The following is an 18,242-nucleotide window of genomic DNA, read 5'->3' as shown; positions in this document are numbered from 1 at the left end:
AAGGACATTGACTGGATATTGCAAAGAGAGAGTCATGGAAGAGGGAGAGAACCGACATGGTCACACAAAAGTACTGCACAAAAGGAAAGGTAGGTGGGAAAGAGTTCAAGTCACATAATTCAGAGAACAAACCAGTCTTTTGAATAATGTTTTCAAAGCTTTCACTGCACATACCTTGCAATCATCTCCTTCTCCTTGTTGGATGAATGCCCTCCACTACCCAAGACTTTAGCAGGAGTGGAGAGGAAGTAAAGGCAGTGATTCTTGAAGTATTGATTTACCAGTGGCAAGAGAATCTATTAAAAAAAATAAAAAAATACTGAGATTAGATGTTTATTACAGAAAATAAAAACTTCCTAAGGAACACACTATCATGCCATTAAACAGGCTCATGTCTCATTGTTCACTAAGGGCAGCAGGATAATCAAATACAGTAAGTGTATTTCACCGAGACTGAATCCCTACAAAGGTGATGTTCTGTTACTATTCATGTCCTCTGACTTCCCTGTAGAGGCAGACAAGCAAAATGAGAGTTCAATACAGCGTCAAACAGCTCACCTTGGCAAAGAATTTGATCTCTTGTTCATGTGGTGACTTCTCCACTCTACCACTGCTAACTACAGCCTCTGTTGAAGGGTAAAATCAATACAAGTCAGCTCTCAGTCAAAAGGTTCATGTTGGAGTAAGCGGTACACAATAAAGTGGTACGCCCATGAGAAGTCTCTCAAAGCACACAGTACCAAGATGGGCGATGAACTCCTGGGCGATGTCCATCCATTTAAGAAGCTTCTGGAGGAAGCCGTAAGCAAAACGCTTCTCAATGGAGGAAATGTCTTGCTCCATGTCCTTCAGTCCCCTGGGGATGGAGAGAAGAGGGAGTCAAAATAACATGAAAAGAGAGAGAAACACGGACAGAACTGGGTCATTCTTGTAATGCAGGAACATTTCTGTCCCCATGAATAACTTCCTCATATTTTCTTTAAATGCGTCAAATATTTATAGCAAAGGTCTTAAATCATAAAGGTCTTCTGTATCACATAAACAGAATAATGCACATAAATACTTTTCTTTGACCATTTTCAACTTAGCTCAACATTTTCCACCCTGTTTCAGGGTCTATAAACCAAAATAAATGAATCCACCCATTATTATTATTGGATTATTATTTGCGTGCCTGAGATCAGCAAACATTGTTTTTCACCGTGCCTTTCAGGGCTTCTGTACTATTGTAATATAATGCAACAGCAAAAAAAAACATGATTTGTTTTTTCAAAAGTCATAAGGCCAAAATGTTGCTGCATAACAAAAATATTCCAAATATAAGTATCAGAGGAAACACTAATCTTAAACTAAAAGGTAAAAACATCCTTCTCACCTTGTCACAGCATATCCATTAAGCTGGAGGAACCTGAGCAGGTCCTGGGCCTTCTCCCTGTCCCTGGCCTTCTCCTTAGCCGTGAGGGTGTCATAAGGCACAAGCAAAGGATGGGTGCCACCGCCTAAGAAAATTCATTTTTGGAGTCAGACTGCAAACTAGCAACCACCACTTAAAAGAAACATCTCAGATGCAAATGTGTAATAGAAAACCCCTCGTACCTTTGGATTGTAGCTCCAGCTTCTTCTTCCTGCCCCAGGTGTTGTGATAGTTCTCAGCCAGCTGCTCGGCCATGGACTGCACGGTGAGGGTAAGAAAATGAAATCGTCAGGCTCCTGATAAATGTCTAACCAAAATATGAGGCCTGTCAGTGCTGTGAGGGAAAGATACATACCTGCAGCTCTCTGGACAGGGCCATTCCTGTGATATCTATTGGCTGAGGGTTGTAGCCGTGACTTGGATCGTATGTGGCCTGAAAACAGAAAATACACAACAGAGGAGTGGTTCTCCGTGTGAGGTTTAGGGACCTCCAGAAGATTCCAGAAAACGATAACTGCTTTCATTTCACAATTTCTTCAGCCATTTAAGTACAGTTAAGTGCCGAATGTTTAGGAATAATGATATCAATGGGTCACAACAAGTAGGCCTGTTTATTTTCACCCTCTTTTTTAGTCCTGGAAGGACAGCAGATTTCGATATTATCACATTATTCCCATATTAAATAATATTATTAGGTTTGATAATAACAGTCAAGATATTGTAGATGAGTCTTGACCAGTAAGAAATCCATCTTTGCTTTTGTGTCCTAATATTTTTTTTTAATATTGTTTTTTCACTCCTCTCTCTGTTACCTGAGCAGTTTGGGAGATCTTGCGTGTGGCCGTCTTCTTGTCGACTTCCACCTCCCCGTCCCGAGCTTTATCCAAGGTCCACTCCCAGGCCAACATGGCTTTGATGGATTCTTTGATGGGCCAACGATAAATCTCCTTGTCCTGAGAAACAGAGAGAAGAGGATTTAAAAATAAACAGGGAGCCTCTAAACACTTTACTGTAGCCTATTTAGAATGTCTGAAGATCTTAAAACACATGGTATTAGGAGATGACAAGTTCTTAGGTTTAATCAGATCTAAAAGCAAATTTGGGCCTATAATTAAGCTTAGTTAAAGTTTGGTACCTGTGTGCAGATTATCAGGATTCAGACTAGACAGACTCATTACCTTTTCAGAGAAGGTTTTGTATGGCCGGAGCATGGGGTGAGTCTTAGCATTTTCATCCAACACCTCTCCGTAGGTCCAGTTGTTCTGAATCTATAAAAAAAATATATATATAAAAGGTACTTATGCTTTCAAATAACAAATAAGGACTATATTTATATTTGATGATTTATATTTTTCATTACTGACCTTTTCAAAGGCCCATCTGTCATGAGTGTGCTCTGCATACTTGTTCATGAAGGCATCCAGCCTCTCTGGTATGATTGTGCTGTGAATAAATTAGTTCATATTTAGTATGAGGTTATGAATACCATTTACTATTAATTAAACTTAAGTTGTTGTAACCTGAAAATTACGCTTAGACATTACACTGCAGTTCCCTATTAGTGCTTAGGGCGTGTCACCTCACGTCACTTTCACTGTAGTCTCGCATTGCCAGACCTATCTCCACAGCGTTGCGGACTATGGTCTGGCTCTACCACACATACATTCCAAGAAATCAAAAACAGTCTGGGTTGTTTGCATTTCTTTAAACCAATCACAATCATCTTGGGCGGCGCTAAGCTCCAGACGCAGCGACGATGCCTCTGCAAAATAGTCTCGGGAAGGAACTTGTTTTGGTGGACCTTTAGCATCCCCACGAAAACAACACCACATTTTATATATTAAATGAAGTTAACTGTTGACACAATACAGTAACGTGAGCTATTTAATCATTGTGTGTACTTTGTCCATAGCAATTCAGCAAATCAATTTCAAAACGTCCCAGTTAGATAGTACATGCCGTAAACATAATTCTTTGTAAATCAATCATTCCCCAAAAGAACCAAGCATCCCGAAAATGTTACTGGTTACTGGTTTTGTAAATTAAAAATGAGATAAAGAGTTCAAATTAAATGTACTGTATGTTTTGCTGTTATATATACAGCATCATCATGCATTAAAGATCATTAAACAAGTATTTCCTCTTTTTTTTCAGTAGGCCACTGTGAACTATTTATGTACTGTCTTGTATTTTTCTGCTCACTTGGTGGTCTCCACTGGTTTGGGGTCAAAGTTGCCTTCAGCATCCACAGAGGCCTTCTTCTCAGTGTGAGAGGAGTAGGTGGCGTCCACATAGTCAGGTGGGATGGCTCCCGCTATAGCACAGAGGCAGGGCATGGCGATCTTGAAGAGTTCTAAATCATATTTCTAGAGTTCGGATGACATCAGAGAAGTCACGTTGATAATGACATGAGCTTCAAACCTGTGTAATCAAGCAGTACATACACTGTGGGTGAACACCAACACATTCCTCTCTCACCTTGTGTGCCAAAGATTCAAAGATTCCCCAGAAGAGTTTACGAGTAAGATGTAGCTCCTCCTCTGAGGTCACCCCGAAATTAGCCCATCCGTTAGGCAAGCAGTAGTACTTCCAACAGCGCTCATAGTGATTGGTCAACAGCTGAAACAATGAAAATCACAGATGGAAATACAAAGGAAGACCTATTTTAATATATGGTATACGCAAGTATAAACTATTCACTGGTAATTACTGTTTCTAACAACTGTTAGCAAATGCAATTATCACTGCAACGTAATCTACGTGTTGGTAATGTATACATTCCTGTGTTTGAACTGATTGCACTTTAAACACAGATTGGGTGTATATGTTTCTTTTTACTTTATTCTAGTCCATACAATTTCCCATTGCTTGAGACTAAAATAAAAATGAAACAAATACAATAAAATGAAATAGCAGGCAAACCTTGAGGGGCATCTTTGCATATTCGTTGAGGATGGGCACATCAAATACCAGCCGTCTAAGCAGATGCTGCAGCATGGAGGGTCGAAGGTATCTGTGAAGGTCATAAAAATGCTTTATGAGGAATGTAAAGTAGTAGTTTAAAATGGGATATTGTTTCTTTCGGGCTTCTATATAATTGAGTAAATATGTTGCAAATAAAAGAAAAAAATAATCAATTTATCATAATCATTCAGATGCCCAATTATCTTTCACATGTTACTAAATAGAGAGATTGGGATTAGTACTGACTTGCAGAGCGACATGAGGCACTCCTCAATGACGTCCCTCTGAGCCTTGGTGAGGGCTCGGCCGCGGGACAAGCGATAGATGGTGTGGAGCATGGAGTCTATCATGATGGCCCGGTGTTCCGTCCCAGCAAACAACGGAGCACACTTGGTGAGCAGAGGCAGAACAGCCGAACAGAGGTAGCGGTTCAGTGCCAAGGCCATTTCAGTCGTACTGAATGCCACCTGTAATCAAAGAGAAAGACAGAAAAAACTATTTGTACTGAGTGCAATACTTCGGAGACATGTGGATAGTGACACACACCAACAGACAGATTTCTGGAGTTGACAGAAGTGGATTTTCTCTTGCTGTTTTACGTCTGTGTCTTTTCCTACTCACCGTGTCCAGAGACGCTGCAGCTCTCATGTCAGGCAGGAAGCCAACCTCCAGCACATGAAGCAAGAAGTCCTGGTTGTCGATACCATACACTCTGTCAAGGAACAGCACCATGGATGCCTTGTGGTCCGGGACAAAACTGGCTGACATCTTAGGCTCAATAATCTGACCATCTGTGGAGGTTTGGACAGAAGAAATATTAGATGCAAGGTGTTGCCAAAATATGCCCAATTTATACTGTACACTTACACAGTGTGTCCATACATGATTCCGTCTTAGTAACTAACCTTTGCCTAAGGCAGGAATCTGCACGGATAAGCTGATGACTCCCACCAGGTCTTCTATGGGCACGAGAGACCTAAGGATGGCCCTGATTCTTAGAGCTTCACCCTTGCCTGCTTGGATCAGCTGTAGAAACATTTAAGACATGTATGAGATGTATGTATCCACCACACACTGAGCCAACGTGCCTGGAGGCTTAAGAGTAATCAATGTTGAGAAAAGCCGTTCTACTCACATGCATCTCAGGCGCACAGCGACCCAGCAGATCGATGAGGGCCGAGTAGAAGGACATGATGGCATTTCCTAGATGTACACGGTTCTCCTCGTGCTGTTCCTCACCACCAAACCTGCCAATCAAGAAAACATGTCTTAATAACTGGTTTTGCCGAGCATAGCTTTCAAAGCAAACAAGACAATACGCACAATGTCCAGTGTTTTTTGTTGAGTCTTGATCCAATATTGTAAATACAAACCGTGTCAGACCTACGGCACCAACACTTACATGAAGCGTCGGTCTTTTTTGACAGTGGGTCCATCCCTTGCTGGATCCTCTGAGATCTTGATGGCCTCCTCCATGGCAGCCAGCAGACCATTCCCGCCCTCTCCTCTCAGGGCCGGGCCGAAGCACTCGGGCCGACGGATGAGCAGACGCACCACAACATTGGCGTTCTCCTCCACGCTCTCTCCTGTAAGGAGCAGGTGAGCAAATGTTAGTGACTGTTACTACCACAAGTCAAAACCACAAATGTAATCATTAAATGGAGGGTGCTGACCGTTAACAAAGACAGCAAAGCGGAGGAAATCCAGGTATCTCTCTCCTCCGCAGGGGTTCCAGCCGATGTCAGGGTAGCCCTTAGAAAGGAGCATTGGACACATCTGCAGACCGCAGCCTGCCAGGTATGTCACCACCTGCATCAACACGCATGAGAAGAGACACCATGAGAGATTATAAGCTAACAAGTCCACTGTACCCGTTCTTGTGTTTTTTGTTCTTGTTTTTTTTTTTTTTCCTACCATTTCCAGGTCCTGCTCTTGTAGAGCCAGGGCCAGCTCATTGTTGTCAATGCAAGAAGCCGCGGCGACATCCAGAGGTGTGGACCCACGCATGCCTGCAAATGTAAAATAATAAGTCTGTATTTCTCAGTTCTTTGCGTAATGCTACACAGGCTCATACAGAAATGTCCTATTTTCCGTGGATTTTTCATTTATGTTTTTGTTACTTTATTTAACATGATAGTAGAAGGTGCAATATGTAATTTAGATGTTGCTATTGAACTGAGGCATATCAGAATTTTCAGTTTACAGGAAAATACTCAGATTATTTTATTGTTTTAGTATTATTCTAACTTTAAATGTTCTGTGTTTGACTGTTCAATGTTCCATGCTTATTAAAAGAAAATTCATATCTGGCAATTCATATCCATGTTCTCAACCTTGCATAAGAATATAGAGCAGTGTGTGTCTCATGTTATAATGCTCCATGACATGTTTTATCTGTTACCCAGTGAATATTGAACTTTACCTAAACTTTTTTTTTATATATATAATCACATCTTGAATTGTATTCACAATATCTGGCAGAAAAATCGCAATTAGATTCTTTCCCCAAATCGTTCAGCCCTACTGTACAGTGAATAGTGTGATAGGGGGCTGACACTGACCCAAGCCAATGCCGCTGTTTTGGAGCAGGTAGCTCAGATGGTCAAACATGGAGCGCTGGTTCTGTCGGCTGATACGACAGAAGTAACACAGGAAACGACAGCAGTTGGTCACCATTTGGGGGAATCGAATCTCCTGGAGAGAAAAAGGGAAAAGATACATTCTGTCTACCTTGGGGCTGGAAGGCGTACACTCCAACAATGATATTAGACAATCAGAAACTCATCACAAGTTACCTTCGAGTCTCCTCCTCCGCCCAACACATTGACCATGACTTCCATGACAGTCTCATGCATACCAAGAGCTCTCATCAGATTGGGGTGTTGGTAGAACACCTTGTTGTTCATGATGTTCCTGAAATAATTAGAAAAAATACATATTTTTAGATTCACTGGTTAAACTGACATTGGAAAACAATTGCAGATTGAGAATGCAGGGAAGGATAAGCCTGAAGCTTTTCACAAAAATATATTACTAATGGAAAAATACAAAATAATAATATCAAGATTTTGATATCAATATCACGTCCCATCTTTATCACAACTACAGCTGCTGGGGAGTACGTGTCCCCTCCCCCAACACTGACCCAATGCTCTGGATCATGAGTCTCTCCTCTTCTGGGCCCATCTGGACAATAAGCAGCGAACGTATCTGTCCCAAACACTCAAGTAGGTCCATGGTGTCCTGAACAGACACAGCATTGATGGCGTAGGCTTTGGGCAGTGCTCGGATCAGCTCCCCAAGGCCGTCATACTGCCTGTGGAGCAAGCTGAACATCATACGGACTAGCTCAGGGTTCTGAATGAACGACTCCTGGGCCCAGTGGATCATGGTGTGGGAGATCAGTTCCTGAAGGGAGTCTTGGTGAAGTGGACACAGAGAGGGACAGTATGTCTGTTGTGTCATATCATGTGTTCGATGGTTATGGATTTAAAAAGGCAGATTTTGAAAATTTTTTGGAGTGAAGTCGTTCAAGTCCTACAAATATCTAACAAGTTATTTGGCTGTTACTCTTACTGGGTTTTGGATCCTCCTCGACCTCTGGCTTCTCCTCCTCCTCCTTCTTGCGCAAGCTCTTGATCTTTTCCACCAGACTGATGAGTCTGCCTCTCAGTGAGGAGTCCACCTCTTCCTCCTCTGCCTCCTCCTCAATATGTATACCTGAAATGTAAAATGGAAATTCAGCCCAAAATACTTAACAAAAGTAATTCACATCTGCAGAGTACAAAAACACACAGCATCTTTGAGAACTTCTCACCGCAGTGAAGCAGGAGGTCAACGTGGAACTCTACCAGACTGTCCCGCACCTCCTCAGGCACCGGACTCATCTCATCATCTGGACTGTGCTTAAAGTTGGTCAGCAAAAGAACCTTGAAGGGGAATACAGTAAGACAACCCCATCAGCATATGTCCGATTTGCTTCTTCTTGTTTGGTCTGAGGCACTTTATACATTTCTAGCGGTTCCTTTGAAAACAAACCAACCCCCAGAATTTTTGGGACAAGCCCATCTCAATGTCAGTTTTCACTGTCCCTAGAAATAAAGTATCAATGTATAACTCAATCCAATTTAACATGTATACCCCATAGCACATATTTAATTGTAATTCTGGTTTAAAAAAAAACACCGTACCTGGTCCTGGGGTGGTGAACGGAACTCGCGGGTCTTGCGTGCAGTCTCAGCAGCAGACATAGTGAAGGCTCTCATTAACAGGTTGTAGCGAACGCGCTGGTTTTTCTGAACACTATTGACAAAGCCGTCTGAATAGGCCACAATGCCTTCCACTCTGTGTCGCAGCTCGCAGTCACAGAAGTACTGCAGGAGTGTGCACATCTGAAAGAGATAATATGAAAAAGAGTTGTAGATGTGTAATTTACAAATGGAACACATTTTAAGAATATGAATTCTGTGCAGATGCATACAGATGAATGGGAGACATTGTTTAAATATAAAATATAATGACCTGCAGTTTGACGGACTCTGGTAGCTTCATCTGGAGTAATCCCTCTTCCAGACCATCCTCCTCTTCTTTCACTTCTGCCTCCACTACCTCTGCCTCCTTCTCCTTCTCCTCCTCCTCCTCCTTCTCTCCTTCCACTTTTCCTTCTTTGGCCTCTTCCTCCTCCTTCTCCTCCTGTTCTCCTTCCTCCTTAGGCTCTCCTTCTAAATCTTGCGGCTCCTCCTCTCCCTCATCACCGACCCCTTCGTCCTCAAGCTCGGCCTCAGTTTCCTCCTCCTTTGCTTCCTCGCTTATTTCAGCAGCTCCACTCTCTTCAGCTTTCTCTCCCTCCTCCTCCTCCTCCGCCTCCTCCTTTCCACTGAAAACATTTGGATCGATCATCTTGAGGATGTGCTTGGTGTCCTCATCGTTGAAGATGCCCATAATGAGCAATGTACTGATCAGCTTCAGGATTGGGACAAAGTGGAACTCCACACTGCCTCCTACAGGATCGCGCATAGCCTGGCTACCATCCAGCACAGCCTCTGTTAACATGCTAATCGCCCTGGTCTTCAGCTCCTGTGGGTGGAATGATAAAAATAAGCAAAAGGCAACTAAAATGTCATTACATTTTTCCAATGCAACCGGTCTCTTGTTTCTTACCTGCAGGGGGAAAACAGGACTAAGGGTGTACAAGTCAGGGTCTGTGCCGACAAAGTTGATGGATGAGAAATGCAGTTTGGGCCGTAAGCAGGTGGTCAGGCCAACACCGGGGAGGGAATGGGCCTTCTTTGCATCAGGATAGAGGTGGATGCTGAGAGTCTCTTTGGTCATGGGGACGATAAACTCCCTGTTGGTGCCCAGACGCGCTCGTTTGGCAGACTCCAGGTGAATGCTGATGAGCAGGTCGTAGTAGCCGCTGCGGAGAGGTCCAGGCAGGTAGGTGTTCTCGATGGCATAGAAAAGCTGGGATTCATCCACATGGCTGCACAGAGCATGAGCCACTCGGTTATTGCCAAGTGCGCACACAGCGCAGTAGAGCATGAGGGTGTGGTAGTGGAACTTCATCAGATCCTGACGCTCCGACAGCTCCAGGATGTCAATACACCTGAGAAACAAAGACAGACTCAAAGATCAAAACTGATCAGGTAACATGGCCGAGCAATTATCTTAACCCTGAAAAAACAATTGTTACAACTGCAGGTAAATCCATAAATATAAATTCTCCGGATTCACACGATCACAGGATTATTGTGATAAAATGTAGTTTGAGTATCTGCAGACGGATGGCTGGGGATACGGTCTCTGACCTGTTCTCCTCTGGGATGTGCAGAGCCATCATGATGAGAGGTTCAGTACACTCCACCATCCAGCCCAACCTCTCACTCACTCGGCCCACCTCCGGGTTGAGAAAGTGATTGGGCATACGACTCCAGATAACTGGGGTCAGCATCTGGACATCCAGCCTGGGGGGGCACTGGGGGACCGGGTTCTTACGCTCACTGCGGAACATGGCCGCCGAGATGGGCATGATGTTCTGCGAGGGAGAAAGAGCAAAGGGGTAGGAGATAAAAACAGGTAGACAATGAGACTTGAAAAGGGAGAAAGCAATGGATCTAGTCTCTAATCTCTAGTTAGCAGAGACTCTTGTCAGCAGTGTAGATCCATACACTTTACTGATAAACATTATAAAAGTTTTGATGTCAACCGGAATGGAGTATGAGAGGAAGAAGGTGTGAAGAATATTTTAAGCAGAATTAAAAAAGTGACTTTAAAAAAAATGTGTACTTCAGTGTCTGAGCAAAAGTAGCTTCTCACCTTGAGTTTTCCCAGCTCCAGCTGCACCAAGTTCTGATTGGAGGGCTGAACGAAGACGGCAGGAAACAGCTTGGTGTTGGGCTCCACCTGGAATAAAACACCTCCACAGTGTAACATAACTCTTCCAACTCATCTGAAGCCAAGTCGGAAAAACGCAGATGAATTTACTCACACACACAACCTATACTGTGTAGTCTTTCCTAACCTGGTAAAATGTGTTAATCTCCTTTCCGTTGGCTGTAAAGGTCATCAGACCTGTTGCAAGGTCGACCAAGCAGCCAACCACCATGTCCTCCTGGCTGAAGCGGGTCTGCTGATTGCTGACCAGGTCCCCTCCCCACACCATGTAACAGTTACTGTGTTTCATACTGCAGAGAAAAAGCAAACACACTGCTTTGTTAAAACTCAAGTCATTCTTCATGTCTATTATATGGCAGTTGACACATTTTACAGTTGAGCACAGCACAGAGACAGAATAGCAAAACAAAGGGGAGAATAATTTTTTTCTCATTAGGTTGGAAAAATATCTGAGGATTTTATGTCCTGGAGACAATTTTGTTATTTTTTCACAGTTATTTACCTTTGAAGGTAAGTAGGTGCTATCAGTACATCAGTAGAAAGAGACGTGGTATTTTTGGATGATGTAGCATAAAGGAAACATAAATGAGGGAAAAGAAAGGGGCCCAAGTATTCAACCTTGGGGGACACCACAAGATATGAAAGACAGTTATCAAGTTCCTTAATGATGAATGAATACTGTTACTTAGTCTGACAGTCACGATTAGGTAGCTCTAAGAGACAGTTACATCCCTAGATATTTACAATTTAGCAGTGTTATATGTCACTGCTGTTCGTCCTTACTGCCATGTGGAACTGCTAGCCTAAATCACATTACTTAAATTTTTTCTTTTTTTTTTAAAGATTCTTTTTTTTGGCATTTTAGGCCTTTATTTGACAGGACAGCTGAAGACATTAAAGGGGAGAGAGAGGAGGAAATGACATGCAGCAAAGGGCCGCAGGTCGGAGTCAAATCCGGGCCTGCTGCGTCGAGGAGTAAATAGGGGCGCCCGCTCTACCAACTGAGCTATACGGGCATCCACATTACTTATATTTTAAAACAAGAATGAATAAATAAAAAGTACATAGACTGTACAAGTACTGGCATTTCTCTTGGAAATAGAATACCATTAAAATGTGGACTAACCTGTCGTGTATGTTGCCTTTGTCATCTCCCACAGTAACAGTGACAGTGCGGACTTTGGAGAGGTCAAAGGTTGGATCATACTGGTGGTAATCAGGAGTGACCCAGCCAACCCACACACCAGAAGGCTCCTGCCCAGCAAAGATCCTCACAGAATAGTAATACTGAAAATAGAAAAAGAAAAAAAGATTGTGAAATTGGAATATCTAGAGATGCTACACTAACTGTGTTTGCTAAAGACAAAAAGCAGTGGGCCGACGATATATGGGCTTAGCCAAAATTGCGTATTTTTGTGATGATAAAACCTGAATATGGATACAGAGAATTATGTTGTATATAATTTGTCAAAAAGGCAAAGATCTCTATGTGCTCAAGTGAGATCTGGTGTTTTACCTTTGACTGTTGAAACAGGGCAATATGTTAATTTAGAAGAGCAAAAACGGATCTGTTCCATGTGTTGTTTGAATGATACAGAAAATGAGTTCCATTTTGTTTTCTACTGTCCTTTTATTGTGAACAGTGTGATTTTTTGTTTATCAAGATAAAAGCAGAGATGGATTTGGTTAATATGGATGATGCTCAAAGACTGAGATGGCTGTTCACATGTGAAACATATAAATTAGCCAGTTATCTTGAGAAAGGCTGGGAGAAGAGGAAAAAAGCTCTTTATTGAGATGATCTGTAGATGAGGATTTGTTGTTTGTATATACTGTTTGTGTTTGTGTGTGTGTGTGTATATGTGTGTGTATATATATATATATATATGTACGTATATATTTGTATTAATGTATTTCTCCGAATGATTTGTATATGCGACTGGAAGACGTTTGCTAAATAGTTTTGTGGTGTCTTGTAATCCCATGTGGGATGGGCCAAAATGTTTGGCATGACACAGAAATAAAATTAAACTAAACTAAACTTAAATACTGTAGTATGATGTAACCTAATATACAATAAAGTCCCAATAAGCAGACTTAGCATATCGTCAGCCTAAACCATGGACTTTGCACATACTGTAGGGATAATTTGAACATGTGCTGTAAAATCTAGCATGAGCAAATAATAATGAATAGCTCACAGTGGTGGTATTCAGGATGGTGTCAGGGTCATCTCTGTCATCCGGGACCACATCTTCCACCAAACGTGGCACCGTTGGAGGGGCAGGAGGAGGGGAGAGAGGTGTCATGGCAACCTTCTTGGCCTTTGAGAAGAATCTAATGTGCACAGAATATAATCTTAAGGGTGCACTAAACAACTTTCCTCACTGCTAAATTAAATTGAGGTAATTTTTGAATAACTAATAAAAAAAACACATAATGTAACATCAATGAACTGCATGTAGCACAGTCAATTGCACATTTCTTTATAAAAACAAATAAAAACAAAACAAAGGGACACAAGAGTAAAACTGTCTACTGTTGTGATGGTTGCTGGAGGGTGCACTCGTGATGCTGTTTAAGAGACCATTTGTAATTTAACATTACGTTTTTAATAGCAAACTGAGATACTCCACAGAGTCTTAGTGGGGATGAACTCTCTGAACTGTTTTTTTTATACTGAGAAAATGGATGAATTATTCACATAATAATCTGCACCTTTAATACTAAGCCTGTTACTCTTCTCTAAAAAGACACTGCCTGCCACACGTACCCTTTTTTCTTTCCCTTTTCTGACACTGTGTCCTTCTCATTTTCCATAGAGATCTCCTTAGGTACAGACGGCTCCTTCTTTTCATCATCCTGCTCCTTGCGGCCGGCAGACTTCTTCAGAACTTCAAACTCTGAGTCAGGCTCCACCACTACCACATCCTCCTCGGGTATGGTGAGGGAACGCGTGAGAGGGGTTGTGCCTGCCGTGATCTTGAAAGTCTCATGAAACTGGACGGGCATGCTAAGTCTGAGGAACATCATATCAGTATTGGCGTTCTGTGAGCCAAACGTCTTATGGGTCAATTTTAGACAGGGGGCACTGTCCACAGTCCCATCCACACGGGAGACCTATGAGATAACATGTTTCGAGATAAATAAATAATATGGTTTTAAAGTTCTAGCTTCATTAAACATAGAACGTGTCACTGAGTAATTACCTCAATATGATTGTGTTCGTTGGGTACAGGCACAAACTGGGCCAAACTTTTACTGAACCACATGGTAATGTCTCGCTTCATATTGATGGCAAAAGGTTCAAATCCTTCCTGCAGGCCACAGATGGCAAAGTATCGCAGGCTGCTCACATTTTGCCCAAGATTAATCCTTCCAACCTGAGACAGGCCTAGGGCGCACACTGGTATGAAACCTAAGGGGTAAAACCACAGGAATGTTATTGGTAAAAATTGGTATATAATTGCTTTAAAGTTGTGCTAATATCTTATATAAACTGTGAACAAGTTACGCCAAACAAGGTTTATGTTAAGAGACGCCTCCTTTCGGTAACGGCTACTTATGCTGATCGCAGAAGGTTAAATGACTCTTACCTTCCCCGATTTCAATGTCTTTGAACGCCATTTCCGAGCCTGAGTCACTGATCAACATTTCTCCGTTGAGTGTGAACATGATGTTCATATCAGTCAGGTCAATCATACAACCAACTACATCACCAGACTGCCACTGGCGACCGAAGGGTTCATTGCCAACATGCCATCTTTGAGCCTGGAAATGGTTACAATAAATAAATTATCTATACAATACTACTTCCAATTTCCATTCAAAAGATAAAAACAAGAGACATCATTGTTAGGTGTGCGCTTGTAATCTTTTCTGACTACTTAGACTTGGTTTCTATTTTCATCACTGAAGTGGTTTATTTACAAGCCCCACTTACAAATTAAGGCACATCACACCTCAAAATGTCTTCAAAATTCAGTATTTTTATTAGTGGGCAAAACTAAAGAGTGCATTTACTGGAAAGGATCCAATTTGTATTTTTACATATTAAAATGGTTTTGCAAAGAAATGTACACAGCTTATGACCTACTTCGACATGGTATCATTTAAAACCTTACCATACCAGTACCCTTCAAGTGATTCCGATACCAATGGAGTACTTCATTTGAAACCTTTTTTTCTCTATTTCATTTAATACCCTTCATGTGAATGGAAGCGTCTGACTGGCTGAACTGCCAAGTCCGTCAAATACACCGTGCTCAACCTCACCACACCACACACTGTATGGGTTGTAGCTAACAGCTCCCATGCTGCATTAAATCGAGCTGGCTGCGAGCAAAACTATACAAATAGTCTGGGTACAAAAAGGATCAAATGCAGGTATCATTTGACTGGAGAAGTTTCAATACCACTCTGTATTTTGCTCCATACCTTAAAAAGGTATTGAGTATAAATACCCAGCCCTAATTGATAAGCACTTGATTTTCCCAGTCTAAACTTGATTACATTAGACTGACACTGATTGAACCAAAAAGGTGAACCAAAGATGCAGACTGACCTTATTGCCGTTAAAGACGTAGGCCAGTTCATCTGCTCCCAGTTCAGTGTCAGAGCGGACACTTGGACGAGCCCAGCCCACTCTCATCTCCCCCGTGGTTATAGCCTCAAACTCAAAGTACCACTTCCCTTGGGTGATAGCGTACGACTTCTCTGCCCTGAAGATTCGTACCTTATCACCGCGGGTGTTCTCGAGGCCATGGCCAGCTGTAGGCAAAAGAGAAAAAAATGACAAATAAAGATTAAGAAGTATGAAGAAATTCGAGATGTACAAGTTGGGGTTAAGGCATTTTGACATTGCTTGATATTCTGCATTTAATCAACAAATGTTGCCTTGATGTAAGCTGACTTACAGCTCTCCTGATCTGGAGGCTCAATGTTGTAGCCATAGCCAATGAGGGTGCGGACAGCGTTATTAACACTGTCTCGGTTGGTTTTCTTAGTTCTCTCGTCCAGCAGGTTGTAAGGTACCAGACGAGGGTTTCGCTTATTCATGATGTCCTGAGAAGCGTAACAGAATTCGACTTGATATTAAAAAAAAGAAAAAGAAAGGGTGACTAGTTGTACTTCTTATTTACAAATAAATCATTAAAACTTTGGAATTGCACCTGGGCTTAGCCTAAATTGGATTATACCTTTCTGTAAATGGACATGGTCTTAAGATAGATCATTTGGTTAATAAAGGATTTATAATGAATTTGAAATGAATACCTGCACAATACTGTAGGTCCATCCTTGTCGTACCCGGTCCCTTGCCCAAACATTATGCCCATTTTCTGCCAGTTTTTCTACAAGCTGGTTCTGATTTGGGGTCAGTTTGACATGGTTGAGGTCAAGGGGGGCAGGCTTGTATCCATTGGTCATCACATAGCTAGAGGACAGACAGAAGCTTATATTCAGATATTCTTAAAAGATAATGTTCGTTAGTTTATACAGCCAGAAATATCTTTGTCGCCATACGTCTTGGGCAGCTTGATCTTCTTGAGATTCTCCTCTGCTTTCTCATCACCCATACCAACATGGCAACCCAGCGCCAGGAGAGTCCTGTGGGATAACGGCACAGGCATTAACAATCACACCGGAGGATATTAAAACCTCACTACCCTCTTACCCTCACATCTCTCAAACCAACACCTCTACAGAACCTTAATTACTAACTTACTTGAGAGTCTCGCCAGACATTTGCAGATTGTAGTTCCTCTCTGGTTCAGGGAGACTCTGGAAGTCCACTAGACACGGATGGAGTTTCTTGTTGTCATCCCTGAACTGTAGAGGAAGATTACAGTAGGTTTCTCACTAGTAAAAAATCGCCAATTAAGTTATGCTTTGTTTGCCTCAACAATCCCTTTTCTACATCAAGATTTATTTTGAATCAATTGTTCTCATACTGTTTGTTATAACTGAAGACACTTATCAATAAAGATTTTAATTATGCTGGAATTTAGGGAGATAACAGAAGTCCTTTTAAAACACTGATAAGTCACATATTGGGCCAATATTAAACAATGAACTACACTCTAATGTCATAAAAATTAATACATACAGTAGTGTTTTGAAATACTACTCTCACATTACAGAAGAGCTCCAAATCCTCTAAATCTGAGGTTGTCAAATCAAAACTCCTATACTGTACTGTTGCATCTGTATTGCAGTGCTGACTCCATACTCACACTCCCATAGGTCCAGCCCTGCTCAATGCGGGTGACAGCCCAGAGCTCGTGAATATTCTCTGCTAGCTTCTCTCGGATACGCTCCAAGTGGGGTGGTAACACAATCTATACAGCCAAGGAAAGTCAGCAAACACAGAGAAACTTATGTAGCAAATACTTTAATGACACGATCAAATTCCGATTTTTAGGTTTGGGGCTTTTACCTGAACAGTGTCCACAGGGCAGGGGGTGAAGGAGGTGTGGGTGAGGGACTGCGTGGGACCCAGCAGGTTGCGTACGCCGTGGAAGTCGTGCTTGTACTCCTTGATGGGTTCAATACGCATCCTCTCTCTAGGCAACAGAGCCTCGTAGCACGGGGCGTAGCCAGGCGGGGGCATGAATTTGAAGTCTCCATGACGACCGCCAAGGAGGAACCGGACCCTGAGGTGACAGAAACAGAGTCAGTCCAAATCTTTATTTTGTTTGGCAGAGATCTTTATTTACGACTTAAATCCTGTACGGCAACAGTGCCTTGATCTTTATAAGACTCACAATAAAGAAAACATTGATTTAATCTCTGTGCCAATTCCTGAGCCTGTGTTTCCCTCACTGCTCGCATCACCCAATTTACCATTTGCCCCATCTCAGCACTGGGAGGGATCATTACACACAGCAACTGTAAAATCTCTTCTGGGTGACAAGACACTAGAGTTTAGAGGGATTATTTGAGAGTTAATTTGTTTGTAGGTATTCATCATATTCTGCCAGTTTATTTTGTCATTCTCTACGTGTACTACTACATTAGTAGGACACAAGCCTCCTAATGAACTGTTAACTCTGCCTCTGCACATGCCTAATTGCACTGCATAAATATTTGGTAAATTAATTCACTGCTGTACTGCTTAAATTAGGACATTGCCATGCAAATCGGTTGAATGGTGAATACATGAACCAGCTTATTTTTATTTTGTACTTACTTGACTCCAGCAGAGAAGCTGATGACGGGGAAGAAGAGGCCGTCCACATTAAAGTTTTCAAACATGCCCTGGACTGGGTGGCCGTTAATACGGAAAGAGATACTGGGCACGCTCAGATCCAGACAGCAGCTGACGACGTCGTCTGCAGCCAGGCTGTGTGCGCTGGGCGCAGCCACCTGGCGGGGGACGGTACCTGAACGGCACAGCGGAGAGCGAGGAAGTCATGTAACAAGACATACAGCATCATGGAAAATTGCATAGTAAATAAGTTGGGGGAATCAT

At 42.2% G+C, this 18,242-nt stretch overlaps 1 protein-coding gene across 5 annotated transcripts in view; it reads right to left on the bottom strand.

Annotated features, from left to right (window-relative positions):
- Positions 1–18,242, bottom strand: part of ryr1b (ryanodine receptor 1b (skeletal)) — a 79,412-nt gene that overhangs the window by 34,341 nt on the left and 26,829 nt on the right. For all 5 annotated transcript variants that reach the window (XM_028572666.1, XM_028572673.1, XM_028572685.1 and 2 more), the window contains exons 19-61: positions 17,961–18,153; positions 17,208–17,424; positions 17,005–17,109; positions 16,497–16,600; positions 16,295–16,378; positions 16,046–16,205; positions 15,688–15,835; positions 15,336–15,541; positions 14,368–14,542; positions 13,981–14,189; positions 13,545–13,891; positions 12,973–13,108; positions 11,898–12,058; positions 10,899–11,061; positions 10,694–10,780; positions 10,186–10,412; positions 9,539–9,983; positions 8,900–9,454; positions 8,569–8,769; positions 8,196–8,307; positions 7,955–8,098; positions 7,524–7,797; positions 7,174–7,291; positions 6,940–7,072; positions 6,293–6,387; positions 6,052–6,187; positions 5,781–5,964; positions 5,514–5,625; positions 5,284–5,404; positions 5,000–5,169; positions 4,625–4,845; positions 4,337–4,427; positions 3,893–4,033; positions 3,617–3,780; positions 2,779–2,857; positions 2,593–2,682; positions 2,227–2,367; positions 1,770–1,847; positions 1,597–1,672; positions 1,376–1,499; positions 741–856; positions 559–626; positions 175–296 (exon numbers count right to left, since the gene is read on the bottom strand). In XM_028572666.1, the coding sequence (XP_028428467.1) occupies positions 175–296; positions 559–626; positions 741–856; positions 1,376–1,499; positions 1,597–1,672; positions 1,770–1,847; positions 2,227–2,367; positions 2,593–2,682; positions 2,779–2,857; positions 3,617–3,780; positions 3,893–4,033; positions 4,337–4,427; positions 4,625–4,845; positions 5,000–5,169; positions 5,284–5,404; positions 5,514–5,625; positions 5,781–5,964; positions 6,052–6,187; positions 6,293–6,387; positions 6,940–7,072; positions 7,174–7,291; positions 7,524–7,797; positions 7,955–8,098; positions 8,196–8,307; positions 8,569–8,769; positions 8,900–9,454; positions 9,539–9,983; positions 10,186–10,412; positions 10,694–10,780; positions 10,899–11,061; positions 11,898–12,058; positions 12,973–13,108; positions 13,545–13,891; positions 13,981–14,189; positions 14,368–14,542; positions 15,336–15,541; positions 15,688–15,835; positions 16,046–16,205; positions 16,295–16,378; positions 16,497–16,600; positions 17,005–17,109; positions 17,208–17,424; positions 17,961–18,153 (7,033 nt within the window). The remainder of the gene's footprint in view (positions 1–174; positions 297–558; positions 627–740; positions 857–1,375; positions 1,500–1,596; positions 1,673–1,769; positions 1,848–2,226; positions 2,368–2,592; positions 2,683–2,778; positions 2,858–3,616; positions 3,781–3,892; positions 4,034–4,336; positions 4,428–4,624; positions 4,846–4,999; positions 5,170–5,283; positions 5,405–5,513; positions 5,626–5,780; positions 5,965–6,051; positions 6,188–6,292; positions 6,388–6,939; positions 7,073–7,173; positions 7,292–7,523; positions 7,798–7,954; positions 8,099–8,195; positions 8,308–8,568; positions 8,770–8,899; positions 9,455–9,538; positions 9,984–10,185; positions 10,413–10,693; positions 10,781–10,898; positions 11,062–11,897; positions 12,059–12,972; positions 13,109–13,544; positions 13,892–13,980; positions 14,190–14,367; positions 14,543–15,335; positions 15,542–15,687; positions 15,836–16,045; positions 16,206–16,294; positions 16,379–16,496; positions 16,601–17,004; positions 17,110–17,207; positions 17,425–17,960; positions 18,154–18,242) is intronic.

This window comes from Perca flavescens, chromosome 3 (assembly GCF_004354835.1).
Source record: "Perca flavescens isolate YP-PL-M2 chromosome 3, PFLA_1.0, whole genome shotgun sequence".
In the NCBI taxonomy this organism is placed as follows: Eukaryota; Metazoa; Chordata; class Actinopteri; order Perciformes; family Percidae; genus Perca; species Perca flavescens.
The sequence above is the reverse complement of the archived record's forward strand: the minus strand, read 5'-3'. Positions and strand labels throughout refer to the sequence as shown.